Source organism: Hyperoodon ampullatus, assembly GCF_949752795.1.
Source record: "Hyperoodon ampullatus genome assembly, chromosome: 10".
In the NCBI taxonomy this organism is placed as follows: Eukaryota; Metazoa; Chordata; class Mammalia; order Artiodactyla; family Ziphiidae; genus Hyperoodon; species Hyperoodon ampullatus.
The window spans coordinates 33,210,365-33,230,425 of NC_136923.1; the positions used below are offsets into that span (position 1 = coordinate 33,210,365).

At 37.8% G+C, this 20,061-nt stretch overlaps 1 protein-coding gene across 9 annotated transcripts in view; it reads left to right on the forward strand.

The window, feature by feature from the left end:
* Positions 1–5,055: 5,055 nt before the first annotated feature.
* Positions 5,056–20,061, forward strand: part of TASOR (transcription activation suppressor) — a gene marked incomplete at its 5' end in the record, with an annotated part of 50,733 nt that continues 35,727 nt past the window's right edge. For 8 of the 9 annotated variants that reach the window (XM_079713818.1, XM_079713819.1, XM_079713817.1 and 5 more), the window contains 7 exons: positions 5,077–5,404; positions 13,464–13,609; positions 15,611–15,703; positions 16,433–16,505; positions 16,927–17,018; positions 17,504–17,665; positions 19,316–19,440. In XM_079713818.1, coding sequence (XP_079569944.1) covers positions 5,077–5,404; positions 13,464–13,609; positions 15,611–15,703; positions 16,433–16,505; positions 16,927–17,018; positions 17,504–17,665; positions 19,316–19,440 — 1,019 coding nt within the window. Of the gene's footprint in view, positions 5,405–13,463; positions 13,610–15,610; positions 15,704–16,432; positions 16,506–16,926; positions 17,019–17,503; positions 17,666–19,315; positions 19,441–20,061 lie in introns of all 9 variants that reach the window. The other variant, XM_079713823.1, reaches the window with a different exon arrangement.

Sequence of the window (20,061 nt, forward strand, 5' to 3'; positions counted from 1 at the left end):
CGGGCTTAGTTGCTCTGAGGCATGTGGGATCTTCCCAGACCAGGGCTCGAACCGGTGTCCCCTGCATTGGCAGGCGGATTCTTAAGCACTGCGCCACCAGGGAAGCCCCCTCACAGAGTTTATTGTGCAAATTAAATAAATTTAACATATGCAAAGCACTTAGAAAAGACAGGCGTTTTGTAGCCTCTGTATTCGTTTTCTTTTCTTTTCTTTTTTTTTTTTTTTGCGGTACGCGGGCCTCTCACTGCTGCGGCCCCTCCCGTTGCGGAGCACAGGCTCCGGACGCGCAGGCTCAGCGGCCATAGCTCACGGGCCCAGCCGCTCCGCGGCACGTGGGATCCTCCCGGACCGGGGCACGAACCCGTGTCCCCAGCATCGGTAGGCGGACTCTCAACCACTGCGCCACCAGGGAAGCCCTGTATTAGTTTTCTATTGCTGCATAACGAATTACCACAAACTTAGTAGCTTCAAACAATATCCATGTATCATCTCATAGTTTCTGTAGGTCAGAGTATGGACATGGCTTAGCTGGTTTCTGTGCCTGGGTCTCACACAGCTGAAATCATGGTGTCAGCTGGACTGCATTCTTACCTGGAGACTCACTAGGAAAGAATTTGTTTCCAAGATCTCTCAAGGTGTTGGCACCTGTAGAATTTATGGCAGGCTGCTTCTTCAAAGCCAGCAATGGGAGAGACTCCCTGCTGCTTGGAATCTCCGTCCTCTGGTAATACCTAGGTCCTCTATTTAAAAAAAAATTCAGACATAATTCATATATCATGAAATCAATCCTTATATACGTTAAAGTGTATAACTCAGTGGTGTTTAGTACATTCACAAAATTGTGCAACTATCTTCATACCTAATTCCAGAACATTCTCATCACCCCCAAAAGAGATCCTATACTCATTAGCAGTCAGTCTATCCTCATTCCCCACCTCTCTCCAGGTGCTGGTAACCAACAATCTTCTCTCTGTTTCTATGGATTTGACTATTCTAAACTTTCATGTGAATGGAATCACACAGTATGTGGATTTTTGTGTTTGGCTTCTTTCACTTAGCATGTTTTCAAGATGCATCCATGTTTTGGCATGTATCAGTATTTATTTTATGGGTATACCCTATTGATAGATATTTAGTTTCCAATTCTTACTATTACAAACAACACTTGATATCCCATTACAAACAACAATGGATATCATTGAATAAACCTTTCAGATGTGAATGAGCATATCTCTACTACAAATTTCTGGAAGTAAAATTGCTAGGTCAAAGGTTTATGCTTCAGTAATACTGGCAGTTATTGCTGAGTTATACTATTTATATCCTGTCTTTCATAGTACTGTTTGGGGAAGGGAGGTGAAATGGCATAGTGGAAAATGCATGAGTTCTGGACTTTGTTTTGCTACTAACAAGAGAGGTTAGCCTAGGGTGGTTATTAAGAGCATGGGCTTTGAAGGCAGACTGCCTGGGTTAGAATCTTGGTTCTGCCACTTAAAACTGAAATGACCATAAGAAAGTTAGATAACCCTTCTGTCTCAGTTTCCTTATCTGTAAAATATGGATAGCGTTAATACTTTTTGTGGGGATTAATGATTCAGCACATGTAACACTCCTAATACCAGTGCCTGGCACACAGAAAGTGCTCAATGAATGTTTAGTCTTCTTACTAGCCTGCTATGTGATCTTGGTCCACTGTCTTTTCCTATTTTTAAAATGAAGAGTTGAACTGGATTATTTTTGTGTTTCCAATTTAAAAAGGCAATTGTGGTCCCTGCATATTTAATTATACACTATCTCATTGTTCTCTAGTTTTCCTTGTGTTGTTGTTTTGTCCATTACTTAGGGTAGGGGACATTGTAGGTTTTATTTTATTTTTTAATTTTAAAAATTATTATTATTTAATTTATTTTTGGCTGCGTTGGATCTTAGTTGCGGCACGCAGGATCTTTCGTTGCGGTGCACGGGCTCTTTGTTGTGGTGCATGGGCTTCTCTCTAGTTGTGGTCTGTGGGTTTTCTCTTCTCTAGTTATGGCGAGCAGGCTCCAGGGCGCGTGGGCTCTGTAGTTTGTGGCACGTGGGCTCTACTTGAGGCGCCCAAGTGCAGTAGTTATGGTGTGCAGGCTTAGTTGCCCCCTGGCATGTGGGATCTTAATTCCCTGACCAGGGATTGAACCCAACTCCCCTGCATTGCAGGGCAGATTCTTTATACCACTGGACCACCAGGGAAGTCCCCAAGATAGCTACCTTTGGTAGCTCTTGCTTCAGAACCTTGTGTATCAGTGGTAGCTCCTCCCCTTGAACCCCCATCCCCATATACTGGATATCTATATGCATACATGTATATAAACACATATCTGGATACCCTCTGTATCTCACTGTGTGTTAGTGTTCCTGAGATAGCAAGTTTATGCCCCCTCTATCCCTTTCCTGTAGCTGATTCTTAACTTTTAGGTCTCTGCTTAGCCATCACCATAGATTCTAATTTTAGACATATTTTCTGATGAACTGTAAACATGAAAGAGGTACCCATGTCCCTTTGCTCCAGAATTATATCCTCAGCACACAGCAGTGCTTAGCCCCCAATAAACAACTGAAAAATATTTCTAATATTGAATAGTAGTAATGTTATCCAGCTGAACCTAAATTTTTTAATCTACAATAATTGAATATATAGTTAAAATTATATATTAGAGCTTCCCAATCCTCTTATACCTTATAAGGAATAATACTGAATTCATTTAAAATAAAAAAAAAAAGGACTTGGAATGAAGAAAAATTTTATCCTCACCGAATTTAAGATTCTATTTCTGTGGAAGACTAATGGTTCTCTCTGGCCTTAGTTTTAGGTACTCTTTACCACCAACTGGTGTGTTTGCCTTATACATATCCTAGGACTTCTACCTTCCGAGTTTAAGCTGGCTTTTGCTGACCAAATGAGGAAAGCCTTAGCTGAGTAGTGGCACCAGTATGCAGTTGTTCCTACTTATCTTTAATCTGATAAAAATGAGTTTTTAGAAATGTCTTTAATGAACCAACAACAGAGTTACCCTTTGGAGACCCCAACACCTGAGTTTCTGATAGCCTCTACTATCAAGTAAAGCCTCTTCCTCCAAATTTCGAGGGTAACTTTTAACTTAAAATAATGTAGCATTTTGCCTCAACATGGCCCTAGTGTTTTCATCAGTATTTTAAAATGTGTTTTTATATTAACTATCTACTAAAAGGAATAATTGTTTTATACTTTCCTATGACTTACTGAGCTGATTCAGATAGGTTGGGCAAGTCATGATTAGCTTTTCCTATTAGCTGTTAAACAGGTATGATATTTATCACAGGACACTGGAATCCAATTTTGCTATTGCCCTTGGGAATGCTCTTTAAGTAGCAGCCACGTGGCAAAGCCTAGGGTTTTATTATAATTATAGGTTTGGTCAGTCAACTCCTGGAGTTTGAAAATTGAGGTCTGGGTCCCAGTCCTTATCCTACTGCTTAGAGATGGAGCAAAATGTCAATCCTCATTTCTCCATACATCAAATGCATAAAGGTACAGAGCTGCTGTGAAGATTAGGTCTTAAGAGAAGCAGTCAAGGGCAAGTACTTTATTTGGAGTTAAACAGACCTGGCTTCAAATTCTCATTTTGTTAATTTGTTCTATATGTTGCAATACTTATTTTATTTTTTATTTAACTATAGTTGGTTTACAGATTCTTTCCTATAATAGGTTATTACAAGATATTGAACACAATTCCATGTGCTATACAGTAAACCCTTGTTGTTTTACAGTGGGGTGTTTCTATCAATCCCATACTCCTAATTGCAACACTTATTTTAAATTGTGCATAATAGTATCTCCCTAACATCTGTTGTTGTGAGAATTAAATGTACATAGTATACATAAATCGCTTTGTCCAGTGCCTAGCGTATAGAAAGGACCCAAGAAATATTACATTTTCTCTATTCACCATAACCCAAATAAATAGTAGTTTCAACCTAATCAGTGTAAGCTATTTTAAAGGCCTTCTACTTAACTGTCAAGTTGTTTTAAGGGAAAGCGATCGCTTGCTGTATATTTTTTAACGTGGCTGCGGACGTTTCTATTTTTCTTTTAATATACACGCACTTGAGGAAAACTGAAACACCAAAGGAAAATCTAAAAGCCAGCAGCCCCTCTCTCCTCAAGCTCCCCAGAACCAAATCCTGTTAACATTAGGCTATGAAGTCAAATCAAAGGACCAAGGTATCGACTGTTTGCCGGAGGCGTGCCACTGGTTCTAACCCTTCTAGATAAAAGAGGGGGGCGGGTGGGAGTAATCTATTATAAAGATGCAAGATCCGGTGGGAACTGCAGGTCGCTGAAGCGGGCCCCCAAGGCTTTCATGCTCTTATCGCTGCAGTCCACTGTCTTATCGCCACTCCAGGCCTTTATATGCACGTAAATGTTTCACAAAGTCGAGATCGTCCCACAACCACTGCCTCTGTCCTGTCCTGGCCGATGTGAATCGTACGCGGAGAAGCCGAGTAATCTTGCCCGGAAAGAGGCGACGCCTGCATTCCCGGGACCTGGCGCAGCGCGCCTCCCTCGCCTGCAACACTGGCCGAGCGTGCTCCGGGAACTCGCAGCTCGTCCTGAGGCCCATCCACCCCGCAGCCGGCCGCGGCGTCGAGGTATCTCCGGGCGTTGCGGTCGCCCCTTTTGGCGGGCTCCGGCGCCCCGAGGCTCCACCCCACGACGCTGTCTGTCCGCACCCGCGGAGGCGGGCGCCGCGCCCCCATTGGTGGAGCGCTCAGAGATGGCCCCACCCCCTCCCGGCCCCGACGCCAGCACGTTGAGTGGTGGGGGCCGGCAGAAGAACTGCCCGAGCGAGGAGCGGCTGTTGGGCCTGGGCTGCACGGTTGTGGCGCGCGCTTTGGGGCCCCCGAGAGGCTGCTGGGCCGGGATAACGGCCAGCGGCCACGGGGGGGAAGGGGGTGGGTGGGCTGAGAGCAGCTCGGCGGCGAAGCTGGCCCGCCACCCCTTCCCCCCACCCCCGTCGACCTTGTAGGCAGAAGCTTCCCGGCGCTCCTCACGCCGGCGCGATGGCGACTGCTGCGGAGGCGGAGGCCTCTCCGCCGACGGACGCGAGCTGGGAAAGTGGCGGCGGCGGCGGAGACGACGAGATGAAGCAGGCGCTTCCGGAGCTTGAGTCCTCCCCACAAAATGGCGGCGGCCTCAGCGTCGCGGAGCCCAGCGGCGGCGCCGGGCCTGAGGAGACCGCGGCTGCCGAGGCCGCCCCGAGCCTTTGCCACGAACAGCCTCAGGACTCCTGTGAGGCGGGCGCGGCCGCTCTGCCCAAAGGCCCCGAAGAGCCCGAAAGACCCGTTAGGAGGAGTTTTCAGATCCCCAGGAAGAGCAGAGAAAAGAAAGGTGGTGCTTCCCCTTTTTCCCAACCCCTCTTTCTCTCTCCCCTCCATCTTTTCATTAGAACCTCTCTGTCTCCTTCCCACACCCATCCGAGACACGTAAACACGCATGCAGCGCCAGCCGCCTCTCCCCGCACTGCCACGGCCGCCCAGCTGCTGCGCTTGGTGCGAGAGGAAAGCGGTGGAACCACGCTCCCTGCTCCCCCTCTCCCCGTGGAAGTTGGAAGTAGCTCAGGTTTGAAGCTTGTCCGTAAGGCTGCAGCTCCCAGAGAGGAAAGATGGTGCTCGGCGCCCCTCCCTCCCAGCCCCTGAAGGCAGAGAAGCTGATGTGTCCTCCTAAGGATGCTTCTGAGAAGTCTCACTGTGGAAATAACCCGTGGCCGTGGATTCTGGGGCTTTCTCCAAGGCCATTGCGTTGAGAGGACCACAAGTGCTTCTCCCTGTGGAAATTCTTCAGCTCTATGCGTCTACTTGAAATTTGCTCGATGTCAGCGTCTTCCCTTGTTTAGACATCTCCGTTAGATGTGATTCATGCACACTGCTGTTTTCCATCACACTTCATTTCCATGTAGATTTTTTTCTTGTTTTTGAAGCGCTAGATAGGGCTCTCTCTAAATCCAACTTCAGTATGTTTTTTTCTTGTATTTGAAAAGCTTGGGAAGGTAGGTTCTTGGTGCAGTAATTTCCCTATGGAAAAAAATAGAGGTCAGCTTATGCCCAAGAGTCACCAACTTGATCTTGCAGATGAGAGAACTTCAGAAAAAAATTTTAAAGTCCAGTCTGGTTTTTGGAACCAATATGGGAACAGTTAAATGAAGTACGTTACCTTTTTAAAACTTAATGCCATATTGTGACACCTTTCTAATGGAGGAAATTATCGTTTTCAATTCTTAGAAAACAATTTTTGACTATCCAGTTATTTGGGATACTCTGGATTTAGTCCATTTAAAGCCTCTTTTTGTTTTAGTGTGTGGTTCCGTTTTTCAGATTTACTTTGGAAAGTAATAGGAATTTTCTTATTTGCGGAAAACGTTTTTTATTTGTAACTTGAATCTTGGTAAAGAGACTCTTGAATGAAGCATGTGCTTCCTCTTGCCATGTGCATAACCAGCTACATTTGCACACCTGAAATTGTTAGCCTTCTGTCAGTAAGATACAAATAAAGTCAAATTGTTAATTTCTATTTGGATGATAAAGCCAGGGAAATCCTTGTTGTGAGAAACCATGTTGAGAAAGATGAAATTACCTTTTGTCCACTAGCATGCAGAATGTTTCTAGAAGTATCTTTTAAGTGAGTTAATGTAATACATTTTAGGGTTCAAGAGAATTCTTGTAAAGCCCAAGGTTATCAATCCTTTTGGTTTAGTTAAGATGTATAGTCTGTATGAGGAAAATTAGATTTCATCCTAAGTTATCAATTGGTAGAGAATAGGTTGGAAGTAGATTCAGATGGGCTCTGGTTGTAGGATCGAAGTAGGAGGTTGAATTTTTTTCTTTTTAAAAATTTTTTTAGCTTGATAGAATTTTGAAGTCCGTTTTTTTAGGGTTTTAAGCAAAACAAAGCATGATGTACCTCCTTTTAATTTTTGATAGGACCAGGAAATTGGCATAAAACCCATTTGGGTTGAAATGTGGGAGGGCACTAGGAAATGTTGAAAGGCGCTGTTTGCATGTGTGTGTGTTTTTTTTAATTAGATAAATCCAGAGGTTGCTGTAAAATAGACTTCATTTGAACACATTAAAAGTAGATAATAATTGAGGAATTAGGAAATATAAAACCTAGTTGTCTTTGTTTTCTCCCCTGAGTCTGATGCTTTTTTTGGGGGAAATTTGTTACCTTTCCCTTCTTAGGTTTCGGTAAGGAAAATATAACACAGTGGTCTTTTTTCATGTTTAGTGAAAGTAATTTTTAACTTGTCTAAATATTTGTACACTGAGCAGCAGCTGTTTAAATACTGCAATAGCGATCTAAATAGCACTTTTAAAACTTAAATAAGCAGCTTTTTACCATCATGGACTTCATCCTGTCCAACCTGAAAGGAGTTAATACTTGATGATAGAATTTAATAGAAAAATATAACATTTCATTAAAAAAAATGCTTTTATCAGAAACAGTGCGGCAGGTACCGCTAGTTTCACACTTGATCCCAAGATAATGTCCTCTTGGAAGACTTGAAAGGTATCACTTTATGTGTAGGATTTGGCTAGGTATTACTGGTGTGGTCATTTGAGTCTTTTATCATGAATATTAGATCATTTTCAGTAGATACTTCTGCTTGAACTTTTCAGTATCAAAGGTTCTCTTGCATTCGTATTTTAATACGGCAGACCTTTGCTTGTGACTGCTTTTCCAGTGAAATTTAAGATTACGACTCATGTTTTTGGTAGCTTAAAGGTAAACCTTTGTGAGTATAACTTGATTCAGTTCTTTTATTGGTCTTCACAGTAGCATAACATCCAAAATACTGCCATTCTAATTAAGTAATAATATTGGCAAACACTTTATAGTGCTTAATAAGTTATAGGCATTGTTCTAAGCAGTTTATATGTACTAACTAAATCTCAGTAATCCTATGTGGTAGGTACTATTCCCATTTTACAGATGAGGAAAATGAACTACTGAGGAAAACAACTTGCCCAAGGTTACACAGCTAGTAAATGGTGGAGTTGGAATTTGAACCTAGGTGTAGAGTACTTCTTATTTCTTTTTTATTGTAGAAAAGTTTTAGTTCACTTAAAAAAATTTTTTTAACAACTATTAAATTTAGTGATGTTTAGTATGTCTTATCCCTGGGGAATTTTGAGATTCAGAAATTATGTTCATTAGAAAATTAACACATTTAATCAGTACTCACAGATTAAGTGATCTGTTGACTGGAAGAGTAAGATTTTACTGTTTGTGATCTATGTGCTGTTCTGTTTACTTATTGGCTGGGGTACTTTCTGTACTGTAAGGAGTCACTGTTACATTTAACCAAATTGTGGAATTGCACTTCGTCAGTAGATGTTTCACTATTGCCTTCTTTTACTCTAAAATCTGATAGTGTAAGTCATCAAAAGTAAATTAAAATCAGTAATTGTATTTGATATAATTTTTCCCTCCAAAGGTCTTGGGAAATGAAGTAGTAATGATTCACTTTCTGGAAAATGTTTACTGGTTAATGCTTTATGTAGGGCACAAGATTAATTGCTCTTGTGCATCTGCGTCTCATGCAGGTGCATCACAAACTAAATGCTCTTACGCACCTGCATCCATACTGGTCTAGTTCAGGAAAATTAAAGGCCAATTCTCCTCCCAAATCCCCATCTTTTCCCACAAAATTTGGAGTTGTCTTTTTTTTTTTTTTTAACAGTTTTTTTTTTTTAATGTATATTTATTTATTTTTGGCTGTGTTGAGTCTTCGTTTCTGTGCGAGGGCTTTCTCTAGTTGTGCCAAGCGGGGGCCACTCTTCATTGCAGTGCGCGGGCCTCTCACTATCACGGCCTCTCTTGTTGCGGAGCACAGGCTCCAGACGCGCAGGCTCAGTAGTTGTGGCTCACGGGCCCAGTTGCTCCGTGGCATGTGGGATCTTCCCGGACCAGGGCTCGAACCCGTGTCCCCTGCATCGGCAGGCAGACTCTCAACCACTGCACCACCAGGGAAGCCCCTGGAGTTGTCTTTTTGAAGACTGGGGTTGAGTCTCTTTCTTAAGGAAATTTGCATGATGTTTTAGTAGTTGTATATGAATGGCTTGGGTCTAAATACCACAGTTTTCCCTACATAGAAGTAAATCTGAGCAGGAATGTACGGGCAGAATCCAGTCATCCACATAAAACGTTTGATAGGCACATATAAATTCTAAGTAATGGAGGTAAAACTTTCTTTGACGTATTCCCCAGTCCAAAAAAAGTCAAAGTTTCATATTATCTCTCTAGATCTCTGCTAGAATGTTTATTACTGATTCTGCACTATGTTCAATCATGAGTAGAGATGAATCACCCATTCCTACAGTATTATGTCTGTAGTAATTTTATTAGACTGAAGAAAAATGATTTTTAAAATGTCTAAATTATCATGAGGAACAAATGGATATTCATTGTATTTTAGTCATTAATGTCCATAGACATCAGAGAGATGGATTCAGAGAGAATTGCAGACCAATGAGATCCGCAGCCTACTCTTTGCTATTTCCTTTTCTTCCATGAATTACTTTAAATTGGAATGTATATATTGGAATTTCCCTTGGTATATTTTTATAGCGCTGGTCCATCTTTTTTTAAAAGTTTAGCTTGTTTTTACACTTATGATTTTTTTTTTACATATACATATACACATAAACAATACAAACACAAAGAGTGGCATTGACACTAAATGAGTTGGTAAAAGTAGTTGAGGAAAAATGTTCCTTTGACTAAGAAACAAAGCTACAATTTGGTGACCTTTATTTTATGTCTATTCCAGCTGCTTAAATTTAACATTTAATTCTTAGTATGTTTTGTATGCTACCAATAATATACTCAATTCTAGTTGTGGTTCTGTGATATAGTCAGCTTCCTCATTTGAATTATAAATCTCGAAGTGCCTTTCTAAATCTTTTCTTGAATCCCATAAAAACACACCTATAAAAGGGACTCCCCTGATGGTCTAATGGTTAAGACTTCATGCTTCCACTGCAGGGGTCGCAGGTTTGATCCCTGGTTGGGGAACTAAGATCCTGCATGCCATGTAGTGTGGACAAAAGAGAAAAAAAAATGATGAAAACACATCAGTTTTGTCAATAGAAAAGCCTTGTGAATTATCAGAAATCAACTCAGTAGCTATCTTTCTGACATGAATTTGATGGAAGCACTGTAAATAAGGAAAATTATATGTTTCTTAATGTCCGGAAGAATTATTACGACTGCTGTTATCCTTTATAAACCAAGAAAGGGTGTTAGTTACGGCTTTTGGCCCTGTTAAATGCAGTAAATGAGAAAGAAATACTAAGAAATGAGATTCAAAAGAAGACATAAGAGGGTAGAAAGAGCATTCTAGACATCAAATTCTTTTTCTTTTATTGCTAATTTCCATATAGCTAATATAATTTCTTGGTCTAAAATGAAACAATTCTGTTTTTCCAACTCTTAGAATGATTTGTTTCAGCACTTATACACCCACATACATCTTTTACTTATAGTTCAGGAAACAAGATTTGCAGCTAGGGAGCCTGATTTTGAATTCACACCTGCCCTATTCACGTATTAACCTTGGGCCAAGTTAACTGTTAGCTCAGTTTCATTTGTGAAATGGGCATAATGAACTTCATAGGGTGGTTTCGATGATTAAATGAGATAATGAATATAAAGCTCTTAGTATCTGAAAAGGAATAATGAGCCACTAATTGTTAGACTCAAAAATTGTCAGAATCCAGAGAATAGTATATTGGATTCTGACTTCCTTATGTGAAATGGATAATAAATATATAAAATGTTCTGTACCCCTACGGGTAGTTATAGGTTTATTTATTATTATTGCCTCAAATGATGACCCATAATACTGCGATGTATATATGTTTTCTTTAAAAGAAGTGACAGGATGTGTTGATCAGGTATGTCCTTTAGAGGATTATTAAGGACAAAATAGACCACCAGGGAATTTACATTCAGAACATAAACTGGTTATATTTCTAAACTACTAATACCAGCACATTGACTTGAAATCTATAAAAATAGTTACAACATAATTTTATTCTTATAGAAATTGATAATTGGGAAGAAAAACTGGAAATTATAACTTTGGCCTAACTAGTAAAGCCAACTGAGATATTTGAAATATACCTACTAGGACACAGGTATTGTTAGACCTAAAATCTTGCACCTTTTTCTGTATTTTTATTCACAAGAATTTTTTTCACACTGGCAGTCTACTTGAGTACTACTTGAGGTGACTAGGACATTGCTTTGGAATGAAACAGAAATGTTAAGTACTTTTTTGAGAATAATTTGAAAGTTAATTTCTATATAAATTTATATGATTTAACTTGAATCTTTCACTTTTGGTTAGATTGACAGTGGAAGTAGTGTTGGAATAGCTTAGCTAAGGAAAATGATTTCATTTTGTAGATTGTAAAATTTCATAGAAATTTAAAGCTACTTCTTTTGATACTTCTTTTTGGCACATCTTTAGATACCTGAAGTCACTTGTTAGTTTAGAAACATAAAAATCAATCATACATAAAACCCAAATTTAAGAATCATGCTTGGCTCATTTTGGATGTGAAAGCCTATGAAAACTATTCCACATGCTGTTTTCCCTCAAGTTTTTCCAGTTTAGTTGGGGACAGACACAAAGATAAAACGTTTTCTCCTACTGTATTCTATAAAACAGATTTGAATTGAGAGAATGGATGTCTCCGTTTTTAGAGCTTTCATTTTGTTTTATATATCACTGAATGGTTGAATTTGTGAGACCTAATTTAAAATGACAACAATCATATTTTGGTAGTTTAGGACATATTTGTATTCAATATAAAAAAATCTTGACAAAGTTTATTCTCATCTTCACTCACTCAGTCATTCAAATTGGGGCCAGTGCCCCAAGAAAAGATAGAGTAATGAACAAGGCAGATATAGTTCCTCCTCTCATGGAGCTTACAATCAATAGATTATTGAGTATATCCATCTGCTATAAATTTTATTATAGGACACTCTGTGTTTAGTAGTTCTTTAGTTCTTTTTGAGTGTGTTTTTTCCTGTTTACTCCTACTGTCTTTATTGCATTATTATAAGTATGTTGATTTTATCCCGCTGCCACTTTTATAGTGTGCAGTTCCAAAGTAGTCGGAATCATTTGTTCTATACACATTCTCTCATTGAAAGCTACATTTTTACAGGCAGTTTTGTAATATATACATGGTTTGGTGGATGAATGGATATGTCATTTGACATTATAGGGAATACCGTAAAAACAGCTGCTCTCTAGTACCTTTGAGAGTATGTACAAGTAGAACACTGCTTTCAGTAGTGGCCTAAAAGTATTTTGAATGACATTTATTGACTCTTTATATATAGTATGTTGAAAGAAATTAAGGTGATAGCATATAACATAAGTTCTATGAATACTTCTATCTACAGTGAAAAAATAAGTGGTTCCTTTTGGTTTGGGGAAAGTATATATAGACTTGATGTTTGAAATTTGTAAGTTATTTCATGCATAAAGTGGAAATTTGAGGTTATTAGGCTACTGTTTGAAGAACAAATTGTATATTTGACTTAAGTATTTTAAAAATTAAAGGGAGTGTGCAGTAGTTGGTGGAGTGGGGAATAAAAACTTTTACTGTTTTTCTTTGCACCAGATGCTGTGCTTAGAGCCTTTTGCATGTGTTGTCTTATGTGCCATATGGCATATAGTGGTTATTAGGATAGCTGGAGTTCTCCTTTTTACTGAAGAAAGTACTGAGCTTGTTTTGTTAAGTAATTGATTTACCCAATGTCTCCCACAAAGCCAGTAAATGCTATACCTGATATTTGTGTCCTGGTTTGTCTCCAAAGTTCCACATCTTTCCATTTCACCAAGTTTTCATAGTAAATATCCTCCTACTTTATATTGATAATACAAGAAGCTGATGGATGCAGCATATTTATTCTAACTTTAGTATTAAAAACCAGATAGAATCATTTTATTGTATAGACAGCTAAGTGTCTTAAATGATTTTATGCTTTTACTTATGGCATAAGCATTTCATTTGCTCAAATAAATGGTCTTAGATATACTATCTAAATGTAACATAAAATAGGAGTTGAGGCAAGTTGAGTTTATGCACAGGTTCTTATGAGCGTCTTTAAGCAGTTGAGGTTGCCTAGTGTAGCATCCCCTAAGTTTTGCAAAATTGTAACTTCCTTTTCTGCATGTGTAATGCCAGATGCTCACTGCTGAAGAGTTTTTTTCTTCAATGAATTAAGTATCTCTTTCGCATATCACAAAATAAGATAGCCTTGATGCTTTTTTTTAACTTTATTTAAAAGTTATATTAACAAAGCCACAAAAATATAAAAAACTACATTTAAGATGGAATCTTAAAATTAATACTGTTTTTTATTTTAGCACTTTTTCAGCCATTAACTCCAGGCTCTCGGGAATTTGAAGATGTTTTAAATATTCTCCACTCATCTTACCTTGAACCAACTTCAGTAACAAATTTTAACTACAGACGTGCTTGCTTGATACATAATGAGCTTTTGGAAAAGGAGGTATGTTTTTTAAATTTATTTATTTTTATTTATTTTTGGCTGTGTTGGGTCTTCATTTCTGTGTGCAGGCTTTCTCTAGTTTCGGCGAGCGGGGGCTACTCTTTGTTGCTGTATGCGGGCTTCTCATTGCAGTAGCTTCTCTTGTTTCGGAGCACGGGCTCTAGGTGTGCGGGCTTCAGTAGTTGCAGCATGCGGGCTCAGTAGTTGTGGCTCGCGGGCTTCAGTAGTTGTGGCACGCGGGCTCAGTAGTTGTGGCTCACGGGCTCTAGAGCACAGGCTCGCTAGTTGTGGCGCACGGACTTAGTTGCTCCGCAGCATGTGGGATCTTCCCGGACCAGGGTTTGTACCCGTGTCCCCTGCATTGGCAGGCGGATTCTTAACCACTGCGCCACCAGGGAAGTCCAGGAGGTATGTTTTAAATTGTGCTTTTTGTAAGATTCTTCAGAACCAGTTAATAGCCTGGAATTTGTTTTACTTTCTTCCTTTTCTTTAAAAATGCTAAAGTTCTTAGGAAAGCCAAATTATGGAGGGGAAAAACAAGTTTTAAATGACATGTTGTTTTCCCTAAACACTGTTGATATTGCGCTACATTTATCTGTTCTGTTAAATTAACGTGTGATTGTGTAAGATAACTTCTTTTACTAACAATGAATCTTAAGCATAGGGATAGCTTATTGTATAATGGCTTAATTGTAAATTCATTACAAGGCTTTTTGCTCTTTCAAGCGTTTTAGTTAAATGGAATCTCTAAGAGCATATTATGTCTAAATTGGAAGGTTAATGAAATAAAATATGTATTTTTTTTGAGGATATGCTTAATTTTTTCCCCAGTTATTGCCTGGTAATTGAGTTATCTTAATATCATTAGTAGAAATTCTTAGTGAAAAAGTGAGAACAAAGGGGAATAGTTGAGCCTGTTTAGGTAGTGAATTTAAGTTTCATATACAAATTAGAATCTTTTTTGAGTTTTGATTTAGGAAAAGCCATAATAATCCTGAGGTAATACAAATGAGATGTTTAGAAACATTTGATGTGTATATTGCTTTCTAATGTACATGAAATACTATTAATTTTGTGCTTTCATAGGTTGGTTAATCTAGTGCTATGAGAATTTAACTTTGAAAGGATCCCTAAAGTGGATGAATGTTACCGGCTCCCAGAGGAAATTAAAACCTTGGTAGTTTGATGTGGTTTCATGATATGATAGGGATTATTTGTTAATTTTATATGAAAATTTAAAGATTCATTAATTATATTATTGAAGATCAGTAATAGCCTGAACATGGCATGTAAATCTGTTAGGTATGGGCTCCATATCTATTTGCTTATATCTAAAAGTGAAAGTCAGCAGTTTAGGGTGACTTACAGTTCAGATGTACTTAGATCAAGTCACTCTTTTATCCTGGAAATGGGTATGAAGCATGGCTTATGTACTTGGCACTGAGAATATAATTGTAAAGAAATGAAACATTTTTCCTTGTCCTAATTGAGTTTATAGTCTAGAAGTTGGTCATTAAACAGAGATTTATTAAACCACCTATATGCAGTGCACCGTGTCAGGTAAAATGAGAGATCCAAAGATAATCAAAAAATGAACTTAAAAATCTATGGGAGAGTTGGAGTGTGGTAAGATTTTAATAGAAATTTAGTTAAAATTGTTTAGCACTAGATGCTTATTTGACTATATTGTAAGGATAAAGAGCCAATTATAATGGGAAAAAATGAAGTGCAGAAATTACAGGGAGAGAAAATATAATTTCCACTGTGGTAGATACGGATTTTTTTTTTTTTTTTTTTGGCCATGCCTCGCGGCTTGTGGGATCTTAGTTCCCTGAGCAGGGATCAAATCTGGGCCCTCAGCTGTGGAAGCGCAGAGTCCTAACCACTGGACCGCCAGGGAATTGCTGATTTGGAATTTCTTAGAAATAAGCTTCCTGAAACTCTTAGCTTGAAAAATATAATCACATACTAAGGAGTTGTTATAGATTTAATTTCATTTAGTTTACAGAAAAGCGAAGAGAACTGAAGTTTGATGGTCGTTTAGATAAAGAACTTTCAGAATCCTATGCATTTCTGATGGTTGATCGGTATCAGGTAAGTGAACCCATTTTATAAAAAACAATTTGAAAGTGCTTCCATTGTAAGTTACCTAAATTTGCAATTAATCAATACACTTGATTTTTTTTTAACATCTTTATTGGAGTATAATTGCTTTACAATGGTGTGTTAGTTTCTGCTTTATAACAAAGTGAATCAGTTATTCTATACACTTGATTTTTATAAACTATTTTTTGATGTATAAATGGAAAAAATGGCTTAGTGCAAGGTATTTCATTATTTTGTAATTTGCTTTTCAAATATGTTCATTTTTTTGATCAAACCTAATTTTCCCCCCTGGAATGTGCTTGATAGTAAATAATTTTTCCTTTATTAAAGTAGATTATCTTCTATATTACTGATTATATGTGCTGGGAACTATTTTTTCTCCTTTGATTGAAGATGTCTAGGTGGAGTTAATTTCTCTTTAAATAGTTTGCCAGTACTAATTCTTTCTAAAAGGGGATGTTTATATATATGAATGGCATGAATTCTGAGTATATGTCAGACCTGGCATAAACAAAAATAGATTACAACTATGGTTACCTTGGACGTGTAAGCCAGTTTCACATTGATATTTAGTCATAAACTAGCATGTATATGTATAATTTCTGTAATGTAAAAAATATAGTTTAGAAGCTTGGATTTTACTTAAAACAAGTTTACAAACTGTCTTTTCACATTTTTAATGTATTGACTGTAAGATGAAATGTTTTTTTTATTTAGGTTCAGAGCATATGTGAAAAAGGATTACAGGTGGGCCAGTCCAAAATAACAATTCTTGGCAGTCCTTCCATGGGTAATCTTTTTTCTTTTTTCATTTACCTACTACTAAGTTGCCCTTTAAAAATATATTATCTAATTTCGCTGTTGTCCTTATAATTAAATTCATGTATGCTTTGTCATGTTCCCAGAAAAAGAGACTAGTTTCAGGTTCTGCAGTGAAAACCAGTTTTATCCTTTGTTTCTGATTTTGCATACTTCCAATTAAACAAGGGTTATCTTTTTTCTTTTAATGTCTTAGTCTAGTTCTAGTGATTTTGAAAATTTTGATTTTTCATGTTTTTTCTAGTTTTATTTTTTGCTTTGGTTAAATATCAGCTATCATTACATTTTTTTAAAAGGTGTCATACCTTTTATCTCTTATTATGTTAAATATTTGGACTTTTTATATTTGTGTCCATATTAAAATAAAACTTTAATTTTTCCCTCTTTGCTAGGTGTCTATCTTTCTAGATACGCTGATTTATTACAAGCTAATCCTTTGGAAGCTGGGGCAGTGGGCGATGTTGTTATTTTTAAAATAATGAAGGTAATTTCAACTTTTACATTTCATATATCAAAGACAGCATTTGACTTGGATTTTAATCGACCCTGTCTTTAGGGGTTTGATTGAATTGAAAAACAGTGCTTGCTTGTGTTTGGCGTATAAAGATACTTTTGAGAGTGGTTTGCCATCTTTAATCTGAGCATTCTGAGCTTTAGAGTTTGCTTTCCTTTCCAAAGAAAAGAATGAAGAGAGGGAAATATGTTGATAATGTTATTTAAGCTAGTGAAGTGTTGTGAAGAAAATTTTTATTTCCTTGTATTAAATTCAAACAAGCTTTTTTTTTTTGGTTAACTTTTTCTTACTGCTTCGATATTAGTAAAAAGTGTTGGGTATTACTTTATTACCAGGTATTAAAGGAAAAAACTGTTGTTATAGGTAATCTATATTCAAAGAGTTATTCTATAATATTAATGTTATACAGTCAGTAATTAGGTTTTGGTGGACTTAAAAGGTTTTCTGTATTTTAGGGTAAAATAAAGAGTATATATGACCCCATGGGTGTAAAAAGTTTGGAATCTATATTAAATAAAAGTGCTTTGGACCCAACACCAAAGCATGAATGTCATGTGTCGAAGAATGCCAATAGAATTACATCACTTTTGGCTTATAGAGCTTATGAACTTACTCAGGTAAGTACCTGGATCCATTTTAGTGTTATGACCTCATATCAGTTTGTCACTAAATCCTTTAAAATGTCTCCCTTTCAGTTTTCCCTGCCACCACACTAGACTCTGGTTTCCACTTACCACTGCTAGACTCCAGTGACTCTCACTGCTATTTGTTCAGTGTTTCCAAGATAGCTCAGAAACATAACAGTGGCCCCCCTTAGACTTACAGTGATATTCAGATTCCTTAGCCTAGCTAGCTTTCCCTGTCTGTAGACTGTGACCTCCAGCCTGTTTTTTGTGTAATTCCTGCCCTCAACGATCTCATTTCCTCTTGAAGCCTTGGTTTCTCCTGGTCTAGAAAGATCCTGTCTAATAAAATATTGCTCATTCTTTAAGGTAAAGTTAAAGCCCCTTGAATTACCTTAATTCATATCAGTTTGTATTATTGATTTGGTAGATATTTTCTATTTTTATTAGTATTTTTCTAAAATGCAAACTTAGAATTCATTCTTTAAGTTTTATTCAGATGTAATTGATTTATAGTAAACTACACATATTTAAAAGTGTAGTATTTGATGAATATCAGTCGCTGTGTTTTTATATGTTGTTTGACTATAATGTTACTCTTTTTAACAAATGTATAAAAAATGTATATATCTGAACGGATTGTATGTGAAAAGTGGTGGTGCTAATCTCCCTGGAAATGTTCTTTCTTTTTCTTTTCTTTGATTTTTACTTTATTTACATAAAATAAAGTTTATTCTTGCTCTTTTTGAAGAATCTCAGTGGGCAAGACCTATTGTTGGGGGCTTTTAGCAAAAATTATATTCACCAAAGTCATCTGGGCTGACTCATTTGATTACCTTCTGGACAGTAGTATTAGTAGATATGAAATATAGCTATAAAATAGTTACTGGTTTTTCTAGCAGAACTTGTAAATTGGCTTGATGTTTCCAGAAAAATTCCAGGCATTTTTAGAGCAACAGCAACATTATTGAAATCAGTAGTTTCCCAAGAGAACGGACTTTGAAGGACAGTGCTTTGTTTATAAACTAGGGCATTCTTTTTAATGAAAATCCCTAGACTGCAGGTCAGAAAACCGTAATCTAATGAATGTTGTGAATAGGTGAAGGGGGAGGCAGATGGATAGGGAAATAGGAAGAGGTTCAGCTGCCTTTGTCACCTATGTTTGTAATCTCTGCCACCTCCCCTTTGTTGCTTTGTCTGCAGTTGGAGTCAAAAAAGTGTTTTTCTTTTGAAATAATGAGGAAAATGCTAGGTTTGCTTGAGATTGTGTTCTTAGTATTTTACTTTTGTATCAAATTGGTTTTTCTGGGCTGATCTGGGAGCTCAGGCTCCATTTGTTTCATTTTCATGAGGAAATTTGTTGCACATTCCCACTGGTCAGTTCTTCAGAAGTAAACTTTTGGAATACCTATTAGTATCCTGGCATCTGATGTATATATATAGAAGCAGAATATTTTATATCATAAAATGGATATAAAGTACAAATTATTTTAATTAAATTGACAAGCAGTACTTAAAGATATTTTTCATTAAAGGTACTTAAGTGGTATTATGTTTCTCAAAAACCAGGCAGGTAATTGTAAGATTTCACTGTCTACTTCTTGCCTTCTTAAGGAAGTTAATTTTGCATTTTCTTATTTTTAGTATTATTTTTATGAGTACGGCTTTGATGAGCTAAGGCGAAGACCGAGACACGTGTATCCATACGCAGTTGTGTCTTTTACTTATAAAGATGATATACAAACTCCGAAGTTCGTACCTTCATCAAGGTAAGACTCATGAATTTTAGACGTCATCCAGAATGGTATTATGTCACGTACCCTGCACTTCTGAGTTAGGAGGAACACTTTGTATTTCTTCCCATTTTTTTTCCTTCTCTTGAAATTAATTAGATTTATGAATGTTCATGATGACTTTTTTTTTTTTTTTTTTTTTTTTTGCGGTATGTGGGCCTCTCACTGTTGTGGCCTCTCCCGTTGCGGAGCACAGGCTCCGGACGCGCAGGCTCAGCGGCCATGGCTCACGGGCCCAGCCGCTCCGCGGCACGTGGGACCCTCCCGGACCGGGGCACGAACCCGTGTCCCCTGCATCGGCAGGCGGACTCTCAACCACTGTCCACCAGGGAAGCCCCATGATGACTTTTAAGAAGTCAGTTAGAAGGACAGATACTTAACTGTGTGGAAATAAAAACTAAAATTTACTTAAACCTAACTGGTTAACCATTTTTTCCTGATATTGAAGGTTTGTGTAGCTGTATAAATGCAGTTGGTTTTTTTGGGGTTTTTTTTTGGCCATGTCACGTGGCATTCAGGATCTTAGTTCTCTGATCAGGGATCAAACCCGTGCCCCCTGCAGTGGAAGCTTGGAGTCCTAACCACTGGACCACCAGG